The sequence below is a fragment of the Tiliqua scincoides genome, chromosome 9 (assembly GCF_035046505.1).
Source record: "Tiliqua scincoides isolate rTilSci1 chromosome 9, rTilSci1.hap2, whole genome shotgun sequence".
NCBI classification, from domain to species: Eukaryota; Metazoa; Chordata; class Lepidosauria; order Squamata; family Scincidae; genus Tiliqua; species Tiliqua scincoides.
Genome location: NC_089829.1, coordinates 37,446,689 through 37,468,611, shown reverse-complemented (window position 1 = coordinate 37,468,611; position 21,923 = coordinate 37,446,689). Strand labels below are relative to the sequence as shown.

Here is a 21,923-nt window from a genome sequence, read left to right as displayed (position 1 = left end):
ACCAATACATGATTGCTTTAAGCATTTAACCTGTTTTTATTTTGTGACAACAGATTGAAAATCTGCACATAATTTCTCATCTAATACTTTGAAATCACACTTACATCATTGTGACCTGTTTTTCTGAATGAGGTCATATCAAGCTCTTCAACTACCTGTGTTCATCTCTCTCTTTTATAGCTGGTACTATAGTAACCTGAGCCGAGGAGAAGCAGAAGATATGTTGATGCGAATTCCTCGTGATGGAGCATTTTTGATAAGGAAGCGAGATGAGCCTGATTCCTATGCTATGACTTTCAGGTGAGCAGCTAGCGTTGTAAGTGTGGCATGATGCATCTACACACACATACATTCCACCATGCCAAAAATAATTATGGAGTTTCTGGGGGATGATGTAGAGGAAGGGGTCTCTTTCACTTTGATTGCTATGTTTGTAAGAAAATTCAGCTTGCTTTCTATAAGCATCAGTACATTCCTGGCTGCCACAGCCAACCATCCTTCCCTTTGCTTGAGTTTGTTGTAGTATGAAGGAATTCTCATGCTTTGCCCTTCAGTCAGTTGTGTGTCTCGGCGCGCTCACTGATGGATTGTTGCCTGCTATTATGAGTGTTACATGTCATGTTTTAAAGCATTAACTAATAGACTGAAGTGTCCCATTATCTGACATTTCTCGTATATGTGGTGCTTTGGGCTAGTACCAAATTTCTACTTTCTATGGCAGTGCTGTAATATTGATTTTCACTGGGTGATGGTAATTCTTAAACACAATCTTATTTTATTAAATTATAATGAATGTAACGCATAATTCTCAGTATGCCCAAGGTTTTTGATAGGCTCCATACACATTGCTCTTTTGGATCTTGAATGTAGCAAGCAGCATTTGGGAAATACTAAACATAAAGACATCTTCAGTCAAATAAAAATAGGAAAAGCTGCCTTTTACCTTTTTTGAAGTCTGATTTTTGGCCATCTTAGTGTTATTGTTGCTGGCTGATAGCTGCTCTCTTGAGGACTTCATACATCCTTGCCCTTCCTGAAGCACCTGCCCGGGCTTGAACCTGGGACCTTATGCATCAATGCAGGTGCCTCTACCACTGAGCTACTGTCCATCCCTGTAGAGGTGGGACAGTTAGTCTGTTCTAGCCAGTTCAAAAAGTGGATCTGGTGGCACTTCAAAGACAAGTGCTTGTGGTAGAAGCATTGAAGGACTAGAGCCTGTTTCCTCTGGGTGAAATTGGTTCCTAACCCACAAATGCTTCTCCCTTAGTTGGGCTTTTAAATACTATAAGTCTTTCTCTTCTGTTGGAGAAACAGATTTCCTTGCATTACGTGCTGGATCACATTGGCAGTATGCACTACTAGTTCATAGTGAGGTAGAGAGGTTTTTGGATGAAAATTGGAAGTGGGTCACAATCTACAGCAGGTTTGAAGCACAAGGAGGCCCGCAGAGGCACCTGCAGTCTTCCCGAACCCTCTGGGGAGGCAGAGAGACCTCTTGGGAAGTTACAAAAAAGACCATTTTCGTCCGGCGGTGACAAAGTTGTGCAGGTCCTGTCTTTGCCATTGTCCTGCCTCCACAAGGACTTACGAGGGCTCAAACTCTCACTGAAAATTTGGGAACCTCTGCTGTATACAAGATAGGATATAATTAAAACATGAGAGAGAAAATTCTTTATTAAAGATTTAATGATGACTGTTGTCACTTTGCTAAAGTTTAGCTAAATACAGAGGTCTTGCTGTGCCATTCTGAAGCCCGACAGCTCCGAAAAATTGCGCTGTTTTTCAAAAGGCTGGATCTTTGTTTACTTCTCAGAGCTGAGGGAAAGGTGAAGCACTGCCGGATCAAGCAAGAAGGCCGCCTATTTGTCCTGGGAACATCTGCTTGCTTTGAGAGCTTAGTGGAACTGGTGAACTACTATGAGAAGCACCCCCTGTACAGAAAAGTGAAGCTGCGCTATCCTGTGACGGAGGCCCTGCTGGAGCGCTATAACATGGCAAGTGATCATCTTTTTAAGCACGCTGGTAAAAATATGAGTAGAAGCTCATGGAGGAAGCAGGAGTGTCGGGCTTTTTTTTTTGCATAGATCTCTGTTTTTTTTCCAAGTCCTGACAGAGTTCTAGGCTGCTCAAATGATTGGGATTTTGATACTTACTTCATACAAACCTGATGTGCTGCTTTTCTTCCTCCAAGAAGTTCATGGTGACTTATGCATGGTTCCTGGGTGCACAGAGGAGGCAGACCAGTCAGGCTTTGGCCTTGAGCCCATTCAGCCAACCCCTGAAGGCCCCAGCAGGATGGGCTTAGGTTGCTCACTGTGTCCACTTTCTCCCACCCAGGGTTGCTTTCCTCTGGAAAGGTTAGGAGCTTTGGTGTGATAATTACCAAATACAGGAATGATGCTGAGATCGGGTGATGGAAAGAAGTTAGAGAATGCATCAGTGATCCTTTTTTGAAGTGAATCTGGGAAATGCTGGCTTAACATCCCCTAGCTGAAATAAGCCAGAAATTATAGCAGTCCTATTAACAGTTATCTGTGGGTTAGTTCCTTTGGTCTCATGAGCAGAGGGGAGTTGTGGCAGCTATGCCTCTTATCTGATGCAAGCACTGAGATGTGAAGGCCTGCAGTCTTGAGGTGTCAACTGGACAAATACCAAAGCACCTGTGGCTGCCTACTACTTACTTGGAAGACTCTAGTCAAGAAAGATGAGTCAGAAGAATTAGAGGTTTTTGAGTTAGTCAGCAAACTATAAATTGGACACTTGAAAGTCTGGCTGTGCCTGCTTCTGGCTGCAGTTACAGTGGGACACTCTGCCTGACTGACATGGTTGTTTTACCTTGGGTTAAAAGACCCAAAGCAGGAACGTGTAGCACTACATCAGGTGTTAACAATGGGAGGCCCTTAACATTAGTGAAGTGGTTGGGAGCAGGTCTCAGGACTGTGCTTTTCGAGCATAAATTGCTCATTGCTAAAGAGCACAAATCCCTTTGCTCCTCCACCCTTGTTAAGTGTTGCACTGGCATTCAAACTGTTTTCCGGGCTGTTGGCTGAGGGGTGGATTAAAAATACAATAATTAAAATGCTTACATAACCAAGGGTTCCCTTTGCTCAGGATTCAAAAATAGGCTCTTTTGTTGATCTCCCCATTTAAGAGATGATCTTTTCTAGGTTTCAGCCACTGGCAAGCGGATAAAACTGCAAGCCACAGGAAAATCTATCCTGATGCTATACTTCTAATTGGTCTGTAGAGGGCTGATGGTGGTTGGAGGTTGAAAAAGGGATTTCAGCTAGATGGTGTCTTAGTTTTTCTATATAATTCTGTGATAGTTTCAAGTGATCACACTAGGAATGTTGTAGCAGTTGTCTGAACTGAGCAGATGGTTGGACTAGATGACCCTGAAGGTTCTTTTAAATTCAAAATTCTATGAGCTTGCAAGTTACAACTTTATTCTGTATGGGAATGTAGCAACAGAGAATGGGAGATGGTGATGCTCTTTGCATTTTAAGTCCCACTCAAGCATGAAAATGTACTTTCCCATTTTCTTTTATACCTTGCTGTGGGGGACAGTCCTTTACCAAATTTGCACAATGAGTTCACAAGAGGTTTGTTGCTGCTTGCTTCTTTGGAAAAATTACTGAAGTTGTCAGTCACTACAAAAGCTTCAGTTTCTAATGAAAGGTTTATTAAAAACAAGGTAGAAAATGTTGCCAAAATACCTCTGCCTTTTTAGTTACTGAAGTTGCAAAATAGGGAGGAGGAAAAATCCACAGTGATTTACGATGTTCACTTACTTCTAGAAGAGCTTGGACAGAAAGATATTTTGCGTTAGCACATTTATCCATACATTTTGAGTGACTTTCTTTTCTTTTCTTTTTCCGATCCGTAGGAAAAAGATCCTAACTCATTATATGATATCAAGATGTATGTGGAACCCACTGAAATCACACCTTCTGTGGTACGCTTATAATCTGTTTTGTTCCAATTAAATATTGAACTGAGAAAAAAAACAAAGTCATGGAGATAATAGAGATCCTTTATCTTTATTTTGTGTTTAGAAAATTGAGAAGACTGATAGCATAGGCGGGCGGGATGAGGGCCGAACATTGAGAGACAAACAGTACCCTATAAAGTCTCTCAGGGTGGTATTTCCCAAAATCAGTACTCTTGTTGACTTGCAACCTTTTTCCATTTATTTTTCTGCAGCCCCAGAGGACAGTGAAAGCCTTATATGACTACCAAGCTAAAAGAGCAGATGAACTGACTTTTTGCAGGGGTGCCTTAATTCATAACGTGTCTAAAGAAAATGGAGGCTGGTAAGAAGAGTGGCGTGTGTTTTGCACATTGTGTTAAAACCTGTGTACAGAACTACATTCAGACTTCAACCAGATAGTTGATTTTACTACTTGCCTTTGAAGAAGTTGCTCTCTTTTTACAATGGGAACTTTCCAAGGGCTGATTGTGTATGAGAAACCAGTTGATTGGTAGAGATTAGAAAACTGGAACTAAGTTCTGTGGGGAATTTTTAAAAAAGCTTGGTATGTTCAACTGGGAGAAGAGACGTATTGAGAGGAGATAGGGCAACAGCCTCCAGATTTCTGAAGGGCTGTCACATAGAAGGAGATGACTTACAAGGCAAACCTATGTGTGTCTACTTAGAAGTAAGTTCCACTGTGTTCAGTGGTGCTTACTTCCATGAAAGTATGTATAAGATTGCTGCCTTACATTCTGTGGCTGCTGAGGTCAGAACTAGAACTAATGGGTTGAACCTACATGGAAGTAGATTTAGACATTAGGAAGATGTTCTTCTCTGTAAGAGCTGTGCAGCACTGGAATGGACTACCTTATGGAGCAGTATGCTCTCTCTCATTGGAAACTCTCAAGCAGCAGTTGGATGGCCACCTCTCAGGGATGCTCTAATAATTGCCTGCATGGAGCATGGGTTCGGACTAAGTGACTTTGAAGACCTCTTCCAACCCTATTATGTATGATTCAAAGTTTGTGAAGCCAAATAATGCACCCTCTAGAAATGCTATATTGATTATATTGGCTGAGGAAGAGGCCCCTGAAGAAAAGTTGAAACCCTTTGTCATAGTGTTCAAAAGTGCAGTGCTTCCCTTCTTTGGTTTTCGAAGTGTTCTACTTCTGTAGAAAATGTGCATCGGTTTTAGTATTGCCTGAATGCTGATTTCATGGTTTTGTTGTGCTTGTTGTCAGTGGTCTCAGGTCTTTTAGGAGAAGACAGTCTAGAAATAAAACTAGGGACAAATAGACAGATGGGATGATGCTTGTAAATGAATTTGACATTTTGGGTTTTGAAAAGAAAGAATTGACTTGAATTCTCTTTCAATTTATCAGGTGGAAAGGAGATTATGGAGACAAAGTTCAGCATTATTTTCCATCTAATTATGTTGAAGAAATGTCCTCAGATAACATAGAAGAACTGGAGAGCCAGGTGAGAAGGCCTCATTTTTGCCTGTCCCACAGGCATACACATTTTATCCCTGTTGCGTATATGCAGCGTTGGGCCAAAATTGTTTAATTGCTATCCACATTCCAGAATTAACAGTTATCATTATGGTTGACCAAATTAGTTCAGCTGTTACAATCAAGCATGGACAGACTGTCTGGAGATGCAGGCTTCTGTATGCAAGGTTGTCCTGCTGATTCTGCCCCACAAGGGTATTGTGGGGATTCTGCCCAACAGGTGCAGAGGGTGAGATTCCATCTAGCACTTTGGTGTAAGCTCACAGAGAAGTCTGTGCTTAATGGCCTTCTCACAGACAGCCCCTGCTAACTGGGTAAGAGGCACTTTTTCAAGTGGTTGGTCCTCTGTTCTTTAGCAGGGGGAGAGTAACTGGCCCACCTCACCCTGGCAGTCTTTTCTAGTGGCTTTCTGCTGGTCTTCTTTTGCATCTTTTTAGATTGTGAGCCCTTTTGGAACAGGGAGCCATTAGTTATTTGACTTTCTCTGTAAACCACTTTGTGAACTTTTTGTTGAAAAGCGGTATATAAGTTCTGTTAACAACAACAGCAGCAACATAGATTCTGGTTGATTTTTTTTCTCCCCAACATGGAGGTCTAGGATGTGTTATCATACAAGGAGTTCTGAAGTAATGCAGTCATTTAGAATACTGTGCCATGTAACTCTGTACTGGAATTGACTGGCCTATTGAGATGTTCTTCCAGTCACGGAGAATGTACATCTTTGCTCTAGGCAAGTGAGGCTGGCTGCAAGGCTGGTCCAACCATGAGGCTGACTGTAATGATAGACTCAGGCAGCAGATTGGTGGGGAGGGTCACCCACTTGTTACCTTCTTCCACTGCTGCCATTCCATGACTTGGAAAAGAAAGAAGTGAATGGAGCGGAAGAGGAGAGTTGTTGGCTAGAGCAAGGAGGAGCAGAGACTAGTACATCATCAGGTTGGGGGGGGCAGCATTTGGCACATCACCTCAGCAGCCAGAGAGACTTGGGCCAACCTTAGTGCAGGAGTGGGCAAACCGCAGCCTGAGGGCCAGATCCAGCATCTGCTTGGATCCTTCCACCTGGCGAGAGGACCTTTTGGTTCTGCGCAGCCACCATACAATGTCCTCCCCGTTTGGAGGACAGGGATGCTGTGGGCAGTCACATCTACCTGGATGTCCTGTTGCATGGCATTCTAGAACGCTGGGGAAATGACATGACTGCCCAGAGCATCCCTGTCCTCCCAATGGGAAGGCTATCGCATGGCAGCTGCATGGAGCACTCAGATGCAGTCTGGATGGGGACCGCATTCTGGGTGCCCAGTGCTCGAAAGTTTGAGCAGCGCCGCTCCAGTGGAACGAGATGCCTGGGTTCTTTATGATGATGCTTGTCTAAGTCTCAAGGGAGGAGCCCATCTGTCTCACACTGTGCCAGGAGCTTAGGAAGGTGCTGCAGTGGCTCCCATATTACAGAGATAACGCAAACACTTGTTGACACAAAGTACTGATCTAGCCTGATACAAAAAGGATACCTTCAACGCCTTAATATAAATGTTAGTGTACATTAACAGTAGAATTTTGCTACACTAGTGCCGGAGAATGAGAATGCCACACACAACTGTGAAGTGTTACTGACCTTAGGAGCATAGTGCAGGGTGACACAATTACAAAGTCTCAAAAAGCAGAATTCGGTTCTCTAAGAAAATTATCACTTTTTAGCTCTTTGTCACCAGTTCAGCTCTGGTGAATTTTTACCTGACCTTTTGTGATGGCAAAGTGGTTTGCTTCAACTTATAGCATAAAGCTGTTTTTTCTTGTTGCTTACAGTATTACATGGAAAGAAATTGTTCAGTTTTTCATAATGACCTGCCACATAAGGACTTGTTTTTTTGTTCTTTCAGACTGTAATAATAATAACAATAACAGCAACAACTTGATTTAGGTTTGAAAATGAATTTGAAACCATGAAGTGGTGTTGTCATAGCTGCCATGTAGTGTAACAACAAATTCATTGTCTGGTTGCCCTCAAACTCAGCTAATTATGAATTATTCTTGTTATTGCTTTTGTTTTTGTTATTATCGTCATCACCACTGCCACCACCATCATTATTAAGAATATTTATATACCACTTCTCAACAATAAATCTCAAAGTGGTTTATGTTGCAGAGGCATTAGCTTTGGCATAGGAAAGGCTACACTATCCTGTCCCCAAAGGGCTCACAATCTAAAAAAAGATGCAGAAGAGACACCAGCAATGGCCAATGAACAGACACCATGCTGGGATGAATTATAGTGAATGAATCCTATGTTAACAGTGTACTCTTTAGAGAAGAAAGGCAGAATATAAAATATTTACAGTAAATTTTGATTATTATTTTTAAGCATTGCCCCTTGCATTTTGAAGCTTTATCTGATGCACATTTACTGCAAAGGGGAGTCCTGCATAGTTCAGTGCAACTTACTCCCAAGTCAGAATACACAGAACAACAGACTTTGTGAATTAATGGCAGTTAGTTCTGTGTGTTCTGTTCCTAAACAACCAGAGGATATTTAGTCTAAAGGGCAAAGTGACCTGACTAAAATATAAATCTGTCTCTGCATTACAGATAATTGAAGATAATCCTTTAGGGTCTCTGTGCCGGGGTATTTTGGACCTCAATATGTATAATGTTGGTATGTAGCCTTCTGGTTTTCTGTTTTCTTCCTTCATTGTGTGTGTGTGTAAATTTTTTTAAAAATTAGTTCTTGGCATGAGCAGAGATTGAAATCTGTCTGTGTTTCTGTAGCGTAGTATGAAATGTCATAAAGTTGCATTCTCAGCTTTATGACCATCCTGCATGATGTGTTAAAGTCTGCCCCAACTGTATTCTCCCCTTTGCATTATACTCTCCCCAAAAGCGCTTTTTCAAAAACAATTAGTGTAGTTTTCCACCCAACCAATAACAGTTATAGAAGGAAAAAAGGTCTTTCTTGGAAATGTGGGAGAAACAGCTTGGCTGCTGTTGTACATTCTCCTTTCTTAAATGCTAGATTAATGCATTCTTGGTAAAGCATACTGTTCATCAAGCTGTAAAAACAAGAACCAGCAAAAGTCATGTGTTGAATGTACTACCTGCGGGAAGAGTTGTGCATCCCTCAAATATAAAATCCTGCTGGGAAAATGCCCCAGCATCATCAGCACCTAGAAGTAAGATGTTTGGGCTGTATGCAACAACTGCTCATTTTATTGTGCAATGAAGAGGTCATGCAGATTGGCCCAGAAATGGGACGTTTTCTGCAGAAATGTTGGCTATGCATTTGAAATAAGATAAATTTAAGATGTGTCTGATTTTGGATCTATGTCTTCATTGTTTCTGATCTCCAATAGCAAAAATGCCACAGGGCAAATATGGAAAGAATTTCGTCTTCATCCTGGAACCCAAGAATCCTGAGGATCCTCCTGTTGAGTTTGCTACCGAGAAGGTGGAGGAGCTGTTTGAATGGTTTCAAAGCATCAGGGAAATCACATGGAAAACTGAAGGAGAGGTACAATACAGCTATGTTTGAAGCCTTGATCAATCACGATGTCTAGCAAGAACCATTATGACTGAAACAAGGGCTGACCAGACAGTAATATTGGCTCCATTCACTGACTTATTCCCTTGCAAGCAAAGACACAGGCAGACAGTTCTTTGCTCTCCTCTTTCCATCATCGACAGAGACTTTGGGAGAGGCACCTTTGATTCATGTGACAGTATCCTGCAAGAGTTGATTTTCAGCGCAATCCTAACTTGCGCTGCATCCAGCACAAGTTTAGGACTAGAAGCGGCACAACCTGAGACATGGGGAACATTTTCCCCTTACCCCATGTCGCACTGTACTGGCCCCAACAGGTCTACTTGGATCTTCACCACCTGATGAGATGGTGCAGATCCGAGCAGAATGGAGCAGCCAGGAACCACTCTGTGCTGCCCAGGAATGGGGTCAGGATCTGGCATAACTGCTGGATCCTGGCCCCCCCTTCCCACCTGCCCCTGGAACAACTGCTACCAGCCCTCCCCCCACCCTGAAACGCCTCCCCCTGCCTCCTCCCCACTGCCCCCCCCCAGACCTCTGCATTGGCCAAGCTCGGCCAACGCAAACTTAACCCGCCAGGTTTGGATCTAACGTTGGAAAGCCAGCACAACTCCTTGCACTGGCCTCTCTGACTCCTTACAGCATGTTTGTGACTTCCCTGGGATGGTGCAAGTGACTTGTGCCAGTCTAAAAACCCGGGGGTTAGGATTGTGTGCTTTGAAACTTTCTTCCTCCAAAGCTAGTTTATTTTGCTTTAAAATTTTATCTTTACTCTCAAAATCAAAGTGAACTTTTGGGATGGTGAAATTTCAGCCCTGTCACCTGAAAATTGAACTGTCCCACCAAATTCTGTATCCTCTAAAAATTGGGGCCATTATTTTTATTATTTTTTGGTGCAGTGTAGTTCAGTGTATTTCATACTGGGAGAGGGGAGGAATTGTTGCATTAGAAGCAATCAGTGCATGATTTGTTTCCACATTATTGCAATTTAGACACAGGGAGTAAGCAAGGGCGTATCTAAAGTCAAATGCTAGTGAGTTAATTTCACTGTTCCTGTTCCTTTTGATATAAGTGACCTGAAAAATGCATTCTTTTGGAGGTTCTGCTCTCTGGCCCACTGTTAACAGAGATCTGTTTGGAGGGCCCAAAAGACTTGTACCCACTAAGCCCCACTCACTTTCCAAAAAGAGCAATACAGTCCTCACACCTTTGGCTTTTAGGAAGACGCTAAAAATGTTTTTATTTGTCAAGGTTTTCCTGGCTCTATAATGAATGTTAACTCATACTCTTTCTATTTGTTTTTAATGCTGTTATCTTTGTGATGAGTAATATTGTTTTAATATATGCTTATAATAGTTTTTGTTAATATAGCAAAAGTCATTGTGCTGTCTTGGACAATTAGTCTAAACATGAATGAATGAATACATTTGCAGTGCTGCTCTGGAATAATGTTTGTCCTCTAAATAGCTGTACCTTTTATTAAACCTTCAAATAGATGCAATTGCGAATGTTCTGGGAAAAGAACCAACAAATTTCCATAGAATTATCTGACTTGGTGGTCTACTGCAGGCCTACAAGCAAAACCAAGGACAATCTAGGTAATCCTTTTGTAATTAATATTGCTAGATGGTAGAGCAAGTGCTTTTGCATGCGTAAGTTCCCAGGTTCAGTCTATGGATCTCCAGGTAGCACTGGGAAAGTCCCTAGTCTTAAAACCGTGGAGAACTGCTGCCAGCCAGTGCCTGGAAATGTTGAGCTGGATGGACCCGTGGTTGAACTCAATAACACCGAAAGCTGCTTTATACTAACTCCTCATATCCTACCTTGCTACGCACACTCAGAAAATTGTGATTGCAGATTTTGGAAAGGCAAAATATATTTATAGTTTTGCACTTGGGGCCAAATGACATGTTAAATGAGATGTATGTCCTTCTGTGCATTTCTTTAAATAGCAGACAGAAGCAGGGAAGGGATTCAAAGTCAGAACTGTGTTGCGGGAATGGAGGAGGTTAACCCTTTCCCCCTGTAGAGCAATTCTGATAAAAACCTCCCTTCAAGCTACTGTTTCCCCTGGGAGTGAAGCTGTTGAGAAAGGCACCCCTTCTGGAAACTGCCTTATGAGCAAAGCTGGCATCTACTATTTAATATTGAAGGGCAGGTGTACATCATTACCTGTAAGCATTTTTAACAGATTTGTTAAAAATGCTTACAGGTAATGATATACACCTGCTCCTCAATATTAAATGGTAATAGAGACCTCATCCTGGTGCCCTCCCTTGCATCTGGCATTCTGATATAGTCCATTTCAAAAATCAGGAGGTTGCACATACACATCATGGCTTGTAACCCATAATGGATTTTTCCTCCAGAAACTTGTCCAATCCCCTTTTAAAGGCATCCAGGCCAGACGCCATCACCACATCCTGTGACAAGGAGTTCCACAGACCAACCACACGCTGAGTAAAGAAATATTTTCTTTTGTCTGTTTTAACTCTCCCAACACTCAATTTTAGTGGATTCCCCTGGTTCTGGTGTTATGTGAGAGTGTAAAGAGCATCTCCCTATCCACTCTGTCCATCCCCTGCATAATTTTGTATGTCTCAATCATGTCCCCTCTCAGGCATCTCTTTTCTAGGCTGAAGAGGCCCAAACGCCGTAGCCTTTCCTCATAAGGCAGGTGCCCCAGCCCAGTAATAATCTTAGTCGCTCTCTTTTGTAACTTTTCCATTTCCACCATGTCTTTTTTGAGATGCGGTGACCAGAACTGGACACAATACTCCAGGTCAAACCATACATCGGTTTGACTGTCAGTTTAAGCTTCAGTTTGAACCCCTGAAGAATCCTGGCCATTGCAGTTTGGTGACGCTACTGAACCATCTTTGTTTCTGACCTCTCACAAAACAGCACACATGGTCCCCATAGTTCAGTGTACAACAGGCATTCAACTAGTTTACATGTCTTCTGTTTTTCCTGGGCAGTTTTGTTTTTCCTGGACAGTTAAAAAAAACAACTCTCAAGCAGGAGTGGAGCAACCCTTAATCACAAGATTTTAAAGTGTGTAAGGATCTTAAAATGCATGGGAATGATGTGTTCACAAGACAAAGACAAAATAGTCCAGTCAGTAGATTTCCCATTTGAAAAGAAAAGTTACTGCTGTGAAGATTTGCAAGTACTGTAGTCAACCAGGGTTAGACAAATCCAGGAATCTGCAGTGGCTAAATGGATTCATTCTGTACAGTGTCATTCTCACTAAATTCCGGATGCTAAGGGGAAGGAACAGGGGAAGGCTGTCAGGTTCATGTTCTGTGAGTGCCCAAGGGCAATTGCTGTTTGATACTTGCCTATAAGGCAAGAAATTTCTGCTAATAAATCAAGCTTAGATAATTTCCTAGCCTTATTTGCAAGGTCACTCAGGGGTCAGGCAAGAAGCACCCTGGGAGAAGCAAGAGGATAATGCAGAGATAATTAGAGAACTATTTGTCTTCACAGCAACCCCTTCAGGAAAGCTGCAGCCAATCTTTTATCCTTCTCCTGAGGAAAAAAAGGAAGCCATGGCTCAAGGCTTCCATTTCAATCAAGCAAGCCTCTTTAGCAAACTCTTCTCAACCTTGTTCCATTTTGCAAATGTTTGGCAAAGGCCTGGTTTTTAAAACACCAGGATGAAATCCTCATTTCCATTTGAAACAGAGTCCCAGGCTACAATTCGGTGCACCATTCTTCTTTCTTCTTCTTCTTTAGCTTTTGTCCCATGTGGTGGCGGGGTCTGCTATAATTCAGTGCACCATTACTTAAGAATAACACCCATGGAAAGCAATGTGTCTACTTCTGAGTGAAAAGGTTGCAACTGTGTGTTGCTGCACTTGCTCATGCTCATTCCTTGTTGCTTGTCTCTCTGCTGTGAGTTGAATTGCACACTCCCAGTTGTGTTCTATAACTTGTATGTTACATGTTGAGCCTTTGGCTTAACACACCAGGCAACTTAAAGAAGGATTTGCTTAATGGTTCTACTGATATGTTGTTTACAGTGTACTTACTCTGATAGTGTTTACAAAAAAGGTTGTGAAGATCAGAATTTAAAAAGTTAATGAACAAAAATGTAATTTATGATCTTTTACTATATTTTTAATAAATTAGAGCAGTGATCACAGCACACTGACAAGATGCTAAAATGGTCAAGGCACACCATTAGTTTTTTACCATTGACAAGGCACACCATGCTGCAGGTGGTTGAAAATCACTGAATTAGGGACTGTACAGTTCTTGGGTAACAATTACTGGTAGGTTATTTTTTAGGGTCTGGCCTCAGGTAAAATCAGACAAAACTAGTCAGACACCCCCGTAAGTTTAACCTCCGACTTATCCGAGGGTCACAGAAAATTTCTTGATTATTGTCTCAAAATCTTCCCTTGACTTATCTGTGAGATTGACATGCTTGAGTGCCTATGGTAAGTAAAATGTGTCTAACAGTTAATCCCATGTTACAAGGTGAGTACATCAGTGGTTCTGTGTGTAACATGCACAGCAAATAGGTCAGAGCTGAAAAAATCAAGCCTGGAATGCAGGAGGCATTAATAAATTTGTTATGTCATAGACCTCCTACGTCCCTGAATTCTAGTTCTCACAAACAGCAGACAAGGTAGTTAAATTGTTCCTGGAGTTTAGTGCTTGAAGCTTTAGTGCTTGGTGGTCAAATCAGGCTGGTGCTTTGCTCTGGCTCAACAGATCAGGCCAAAACCATGCAGAAATCTGAACCAGAATGTGGATTGTAATATGGGTACATCCTTTGGTCTCACAGTAGCTTTATCAAAAAGGCTGTCTGCCAGTTCTTGGTAAAGCATTCTTCCATGAAAAAGTGATGCCCCAACAACCAACGACTTCAGTGAAAATCATTTTGAACTAGTAGATTTTCCTACCTCTCTCTTGTAGATAATCCAGACTTCAGGGAAATTCGTTCCTTTGTGGAGACTAAGGCAGAAGGCATAGTCAAGCAGAAGCCTGCTGAACTCCTGAAATACAACCAGAAGGGCCTCACACGGATATACCCAAAGGGCCAGAGAGTGGACTCTTCCAATTACGATCCTTTTCGCTTCTGGTTTTGTGGCTCACAGATGGTGGCTCTTAATTTCCAGACGCCAGGTGAAAATCTCTTAATGCTTGCTATTCGACCATTTCCCCTTCTTTATTTCTTTTTCTAGGTAATCACTCTTTGGGTTGTATGTGTCCTTACTATGAGAGTGGAGGTCTGATACTAACATTGTGTTGAAAAATGCATTGGAACTTCTCTTTTGCCTCTTTGACAATGTGTACCTTGTGTGAGCTTTTTTTGTCAGATTCGGAAGAGACCAATTTAAGCCTTCTGAACACTCCCTGAAACCGAAAAGTCTTCCAAGACTTAGAACAAATCAGTTCAGATAGTTTTGTTTCTGTTCTTTGCTACAAAATCACTACAGTTCAGTCTGACTCCTGATTGCCTTGGGACCAAAGAAGCAATGGATTCTTGGGTAGACTTGAATGTATGTAGCACAATATTTATATATTTTTAAAAAATGCTGCATGGCGTTTTCCAAGGCAAACAGATTTAATTTAAAGCCTTCAGAACAATGGGTCTCTTTTGTAAACAGGCAAACTCCTGGCTGGTGGTGACAACTAAATGGAAAGTTGTTTCTGATGCCAGGCCATCCTGTTCAGGGACCTGTTCTTGGTTTGGGATTTGGTTCTTGTTTGTTGTAAAACTCTTGGGGATTACTTGAGTGTTATGTAAATAATTGTAATGAAATAAAAACCTGAAAATATTTTTTAAACAGATGTCTGCCTGTTACTTTATAGCAGTGACCTCTAACTGGTGGTCCAGCATTTGGGGGAAAATGCAACAGGGTCACTTTGTAGACAGGTTATAAACCCCCAGGAATAGTACTGGTTGGTTTATTTTACTAACATTTTTTCCTGTGGTATTTTAAGCTCCTTCATTCTCACAACCCCCTTGTGAAGTTGGATCTCTGTTGGGGTCAAACTAGGTATGCATCTATTTATGCAATGTAGCTCAGTTTTTGGGGGGGAGGAGGAGTTTTATTTATCAGTAGCAAGCAGCAGAAGGAATATAAAACATAGTGAAATGGGAGCAGGGGCTGTAGTACTTTGACCTTGGTGTCGTTTTGATTCTGACTACACTCCCTTGTATGTGCTGTTTTTAGTGGGAGAAAACTTCCATCAAAGTGCATTTCCAACTAAAAATATATTGTGTTTTGTGCATGTGAGAGAATGTAATCAAGATCAAAACCACAGTGGGGGCAAAGTACTCAAGCCTCCCTCTCAGGTTTGGCCATATTTTAAGCCACTTCCTTGATATTTATAAATCAAACTACTCTCCACTTATTTGGGCCACGTTGCTCATTTAGATACAAGTCTAGTTTGACCCTTATTCCTATGTTACAGTTGAGGAGCTGAGGGTGAGAACGAGAGAGGCCTAGTTAAGGCCATTCAGTTTTCATTTTCACGCAGGGATCTGGGCCAGAGTTTTCTACTACAACACTCTGTCTTTTGAACTTCACAGGCTCCATCTACAAAGTCTTCTTTTTAAACAGCAGTCTTCCTTGCTTGGAGGGGACATCCTAACAGCCGTACAGTAGTCCCTCAGTATCCACAGGGAGTTGGTTCCCCCTCCTTCACAGATACCAGTATCTGTGGATACTGGAATCTCTTTTAAAAACATTTTTAAAAAGTAAAAATCAGTAAGAAAATAACCTTTCCTTCGTTTGAGTTCGCTAGTTAGTTGATGGCAGGCTTACATTTCTCTTTTTATTATTTAATAATCGGTCAGGTGAATCCTGTATTATCTTTTCCCCAATCCTTTTGGATTTGTAAAATCAGGAAATGACTTCTTAAAATTCTCATTCCAGATAAATACATGCAGCTGAATCATGCACTTTTTTCACTGAATGGCCGGACTGGTTACGTGCTCCAGCCAGAAAGCATGAGGAGCGAGGCTTATGATCCAGTGCCCAACGAATCCAGGAAGAAACTACAGATGATTTTGACAGTGAGGGTAAACATGTCTTGTTTTTAAATAGTCCTTACTGAATGGGCAAGGGACTGGTGTGACTTCAAGCCACTTTACTTTCAGGAATGTGTCCCAATTTTCTGAGAGAGTTCTGTGGATGGGGACAATGTTTTTTGCCAACGACTTCAGTTTGGTGTGCATGTACTCCTGTAATGTCAAATGGTGCATGCTTGAGGGTTCTTTGCCCCCCCTTCTGGAAACAATGACTGTCCATTCCTAGAGCTGGGCACGTACGTGGCTCTTTTTTCTATGCCTTCTGAGCCTTGATGTTTTGGAGTTGGATTGCCTTTGAGCATTTCCTAGCAGTTTTTTATCCCAGTCTTTTCTTTAGTGGTGAGATTGCCATAAAAATACAGGTCCTTATTGAGTGTCAGAAAGCAGATTCATAGTCGGGCATCCATTCCCATAGTGTTTGAGCCAAAAGGGTGGCAGGCATCATGGAATAAATTGATGTTCCTTCATTGCCTGCCTTGACAATTATTTGGTTTTTAATCCAGACAGAAATTTGTTACAAATTACCTTAGTCAGTTCATGTAAGTAATGACGTTTAGAGGAAAGAATACTCAGTTCTAGCCACTCTTTAAATTAGAAAGCATTAGTTGCTCAGTCATAGAATGTAAACTTTGGAAGTGACCCTGAAGGTAATTTAATCCAGCCCCCACTGCTCAGTGCAGGCAACTGCTCCACCATCTTTCACGGGTACCTGTCCAACTTCTGCTACTATGTGCTGACATTCAGGATGTTGGGATAAGGCAATTTTAAAGATCTGCTTTTGTTGCAAGAACATCTGGTGGCTGGTTTAGGTCTCTGAACAGTCTATCCCAGTGTCATTCAAACTGTGAGGTGCGGCTCTTTAGGGCGGATACGAGCATGTCTTCTGCCCATCGTCTGCTCTTTTTTTTAAAGTAGAAGAAACGGGAGTTGCTCAGCTGCGAGAGTGGCTGCTGCCACCCCGCCCTCTTCTCCGCCCACTCCGAAGCTGCTGCTTTCTGTGTTCACTCTTCAACTCCAACCCCCATCTGGCAAGTACCGAGCACGCTCAGCTTGCAGTCCTTAACCCTCGCTGATCCTTGTCTGGTTGGTTCCTAGTTCCCAGCCTGGGATCACTTCTCATCAAAGTGAAATCTCTCTTTTCAACCCCCTCCCTCTTCCACTCCCCCCTTTCGATCTCCAAACCTTCCCGCTTTCCTCCCCATCCCCAAATAAAATGCTTCCTATTTTACCAGTCACCAGGGGTCTTAAAGTTGTTTCCATGCAGTTGGCAAGGGGGGGGGGGGAGAGAGAAGCACACACTTTACTTGGCCAGGAGCAGAAAAAGGGTACTGTTTTTAAAGTGATTTATTAATCTTGTTGTTTGACTGAAGATGAAAGGCTGTATTTTTAAAGTGATGAATCTTGCTATTAGAAGGGAATACTTGTCAGCCATTGATGAAGTGATTGCCAGCCCAATCCTATCCACACTTTCCTGGGAGTAAGCCCCATTGACTCTAATGGGACTTACTTCTGAGTAGACATGCATAGGCTTGAGCTGTGCATCTCCTAGTATAGGAGACAAATCAGCTTCCTAACCAAATCCTTATCAGCTCTGATATATTTTCATGGTCTATTTTTGTTTTCCCCACCAGCTGCTGGAAAAATTTAATTTCATTAAATTAATAAAGGATTCAATCCTATCCAAGGAGAATGGGAGAAATGACTAGTTGGATTGGGGTCCACAGGGGTGTGTGTGTGTGTAATGTTGGTTGGACTGGTTGTTCACAAAGTTCATTTGATAAAACAATTCTATTGGTATGCTTACAAAGTTAAAAAAAAATGAGTCTTCCTGGACCAGACAAAATCTACCTACTCCAGCATCCTGTCTCCAACAGTGATCAGCAGCTGATCATTTATAAAGCATGTATATTGCTGTGTATTAATAATATATTTTTAAGATTTGCATTTAATTAATGATATGATTAATATAATTAATATTAATATAGTTAATATATATTTAATATTATATTATAATAAATATAGTATTATAATATTACATTTAATGTAGTTAATATTTCTGGCCACTTCCTGTTTAATGATGTCACTTCCAGCCCTCAGGAACATGATGGGGAGTCATGGCCAACAGCCACGGGGGGGGGGGATCAAGTTTGAGTACCACTGGTCTATCCAGTTGGTTTCAGCTGGTGAACTTGAATGTATGCTACTGAAATCAATTGTGTTTCTGTATTGTAATTTAGATGATGCTTAAACAGCTTCTTGAATTCTATAACTCAATTGCTATCCAAGTGACAATCTGTGATACTTGACTGAAACAGGTTATCGCAGCCCGCCACCTTCCCAAGCCTGGTAGAAGTATCGCATGCCCATTTGTAGAGGTGGAAATTTGTGGTGCTGAATATGACAACAATAAATTCAAGTCAACTGTTGTTAGTAAGTATTGCTCAAATTTTTATGCAAAGATGAGTTCTGTGTTCCTGTGCAAAAGAGCTAGTGTGTTGTGATTAGGGTTCTACTAAAGGAAGTAGATAAGATGAAAATGAAGATGACAGTGAAGGGGGGAGCCTTTGGGAGCATCAGTGAAGGGGAAAAGGGACCAGGGCAGTGCAGATGAGCCCCCATGGGACTGCACTAACTCCCTGTCCCAGCTCCCACTGGGATGCTGATCTCCTGGTCACCCAGAAAGGCAGTCCTGGTGGGGATCCATGTGGAAGCTGTGGAAGACAACCAGAGTTCACTGACAGACTCTGATGTTTCACTTAATCGCTCTTGTAAATAAATCACCAATAAATCACTCAATAAATCACCGATAGCAGGACCCTTTGCCACCTTTGTTATTAGCTAGACCTCCCATCCTCTGTAATGTCATTCCTATCCTTCTTTGATGTAAAGCTCGCACTCTAGAATGGGGTGCGGGTGGAAGGAGCTCTCTGCGGCCTTCTGGGCCAGTTCACGCCTCCTTAGTTTCACCAGTGCTGGAGAATTAGGTCATGCCTGTGCAATGTGTGACCAACCAAGCTGAAACTACACCACCAGTTTCATCAACCCTTACTACACTTTCTTGCTGAGCCAGAGCTGCAAAAAGGTAGGAGGAATTAATCACCTGGTAGACCTCAACACATAACAGACAGGCTGTGTTTGTTTTCCTTGATCACAATTCATTTAGGCCTGAATTTTATTCTCCCAGTCTGTTCAATGGAGGGAAGCTATTTGCTTTGACTTACATTTTCATTTCCTTGCAGATGACAATGGCCTTAATCCAGTCTGGTCATCATCTCAGGAGCAAGTGAAGTTTGAAATTTATGACCCCAGCCTAGCGTTTCTGCGCTTTGTTGTGTACGAGGAGGACATGTTCAGTGATCCCAACTTCTTAGCACATGGCACTTTTCCTATCAAAGGAATCAAATCAGGTAAATGTCAAATATAGCACTGATGCATTAAGCTGAAATTTGTGATATTTTGCACAGTGGTGCTCAGTTCCATGATAACATGTCTAACTTGGCACACTGTTGTATGCCTGGAGTGAAATTGAGACAAGGGACTGCAGAATTAAACTGCACAGCCTTTGACCTTTAGTTTTGATTTGCAACATGCGCAAGTGCTATCCTAGCTCTTTCGTGTTTTGGCAAGCAGATCCTTGAGAGACTCTTTGCTAAGATTTTCAATTTTTCCTTCTTGATCTGCCAGGCTTGGGTTCAAGTACACTTTTACTTGTTCTTGCTTGCAAGCTTTTGACTTGTGTAGCTAGCTTCTCAAGGTTTATAATACACCTCCCCTAATTTTGGAGTTAAATATCCTGTGTTTATATAGCAAATTCTACAAAGCACATTTCACATCTGCTTTAGATCCTTTTTAGCACTTTGCTTACTCCAAAATTAAAGGGATTTGATTCTTGGTTTAGATCCAGCCGTGTGTTTGGGAATCTTGAAGAAGTGACAGGTGCCTGTGCCATAGCACAGACAGCTTTCCCAACTTTCCAGTTTATGCTCTATCATGAGGAGACTGTCACTCAAAAGGAAGAAGTCGAAGATTCTCCTGTGCGTGCCCAAATACAGCCTTCAAACCATGTCATAGTCATCTGCTACTTTTTCGCATGCTGGAAATAACTGCTTAAAACTTTTTTCCCCAATAATATATTTGTTTTTACTTCTTTTCCAAATGAGTATCCCACCATTCTGAACAATGAGTTCTTGATTTGTTTTGCTATTTAAAAAGGTCATCATTTTGTAGAACATGGCAATTCTGCAATCAAACAATGGCCATAGAAATTTGTATGATACAACCGGTTTTCTCAACAGGAAGGAAATAAGCTATGTGCTATTCTAGCCACCCTGCAGTAGGAGGCTGAAAGTGTGTGATTTTCCTCAGTGGGGGGGGAGGGGAGAACAAATTTTTACTGTATTTTCACTTCTGCTGTATTTAGCTATGACTTCAGTATGAAACTTTAGACACTGATTAAGTTACTTCTGCCACAGTCTCTGCAATACTCTGACACTGGAATGATTCCTGAAATATATCCCTACTGAAGATTGTTGTCTGGCTAGCTCTCCTTTGCTTTCTAAAACTGTTGCAGGAATGCCTTTCCCTTGTGGCAGCTTCTGATTTTTTTCCAGCTCTGGTGCTTGCGATTCTCCATGATGCCTGTCTTTCCTGCTCTGCCTGCTGCTTCCTAGTAAATCTCCAAACTCTGTTCTACTTTCAAGAATAGGACAGGTGAGCTACTGGCTGTTCTGTCAGGTGTGTGACGCTGAGGCAGCCTTAGAAGCTATAGTTAACTTTTCTAATCCTTCCCTTTAGGCTTTCGATCAGTTCCCCTCAAAAATGGATATAATGAGGATATAGAGCTGGCTTCGCTCTTGGTTTTTTGTGAGATGCAGCAAGTCTTGGTAAGTGCAGCAGCTGTGGATCGCCTTTGATGCATTCCTCCACCAGGATGGAGACCTGAGTTTGGCTGGATGGTGTTTGTTGGCCACAGTTCTTTCCTGAAGAATCTGTGATGCCAGCTATAATGTGTTTTTTTACTTCTTTTGTATCCCACCTTTTCTCCAAGAAAGTGTGTGGCATCTGCCCACCTTTTTGCTCTGTGAGGGAGATTAGGCTGAGAGAGAGAGTGGTTTCTTCTGTGAGCTTCAAAGCTGCATGGGATTCAACTATGTGTTTCCTGAATCCAAACCAACACCCTTGGTCAGTAGTTCTCATCTTGTCAAGAGCTGGGACCCACCTCAGCTCCCAACCGGCGATATGAGGCCCATCTTCCAACAGCTCAGCCAGTAAAAGAAATGGTGACTGAGCAGCCACTGTTCCTTTTTTTCTTTCCAGGCCAGCTGCTTAGTGAGGAGGAACAAAGAGTGCTATGGTCAAGAGTTTTGACATGTGGAGGGGAAGAGAGAGGAAGCAAGACAAAGAACAAAAGGAACGTTTTGGCCGGGGAGAGCAGGCAGTTCAGATAGGTGGAATTTCAAGGGGGACCTTCAAAGACTTGAGGGGCTTGGCTAAAGGATTCCCTCCAAAGCCAGTATTCCTGGCAGAATTTGCCTCTAGTCCTGGGAATTGTTTAAAACCAGTGGTTCTCAAACGTTTTAGAATGATAGTCTATCAGGACCCACCTAGGTTTACCAGACTTTAATAAAAGGAGTTCTAGAGTTTGTTTGCAAAAAACCTCAATCCATTTCTCTTAATAAGGCAGATGTAATGAATAGCTTCAAGATTTGAGTGGCTTAGTGTTGTAACCCAGCCTTCACCTGCCCCCACTATCTGTCATGTGGGGGGCGGACTTGGGGGAAAAACACACCAGAAAAAAGACGCGCAAGCGTTGATCTCCCTACATTTACAAAAGCTTGCAAACTGCAGAAGCTGAGC

General features: G+C 42.0%; 1 protein-coding gene across 1 annotated transcript in view; it reads left to right on the top strand.

Moving 5' to 3' along the window:
• PLCG2 (phospholipase C gamma 2) overlaps positions 1-21,923 on the top strand; it is an 84,854-nt gene that overhangs the window by 57,989 nt on the left and 4,942 nt on the right. Inside the window, exons 19-31 of the mRNA XM_066636925.1 lie at positions 181-300; positions 1,814-1,994; positions 3,887-3,955; positions 4,204-4,313; positions 5,356-5,452; positions 8,068-8,134; positions 8,829-8,986; positions 10,512-10,614; positions 13,943-14,152; positions 15,913-16,058; positions 18,383-18,497; positions 19,307-19,474; positions 20,862-20,950. Of these exons, the coding sequence (XP_066493022.1) occupies positions 181-300; positions 1,814-1,994; positions 3,887-3,955; positions 4,204-4,313; positions 5,356-5,452; positions 8,068-8,134; positions 8,829-8,986; positions 10,512-10,614; positions 13,943-14,152; positions 15,913-16,058; positions 18,383-18,497; positions 19,307-19,474; positions 20,862-20,950 (1,633 nt within the window). The remainder of the gene's footprint in view (positions 1-180; positions 301-1,813; positions 1,995-3,886; positions 3,956-4,203; positions 4,314-5,355; positions 5,453-8,067; positions 8,135-8,828; positions 8,987-10,511; positions 10,615-13,942; positions 14,153-15,912; positions 16,059-18,382; positions 18,498-19,306; positions 19,475-20,861; positions 20,951-21,923) is intronic.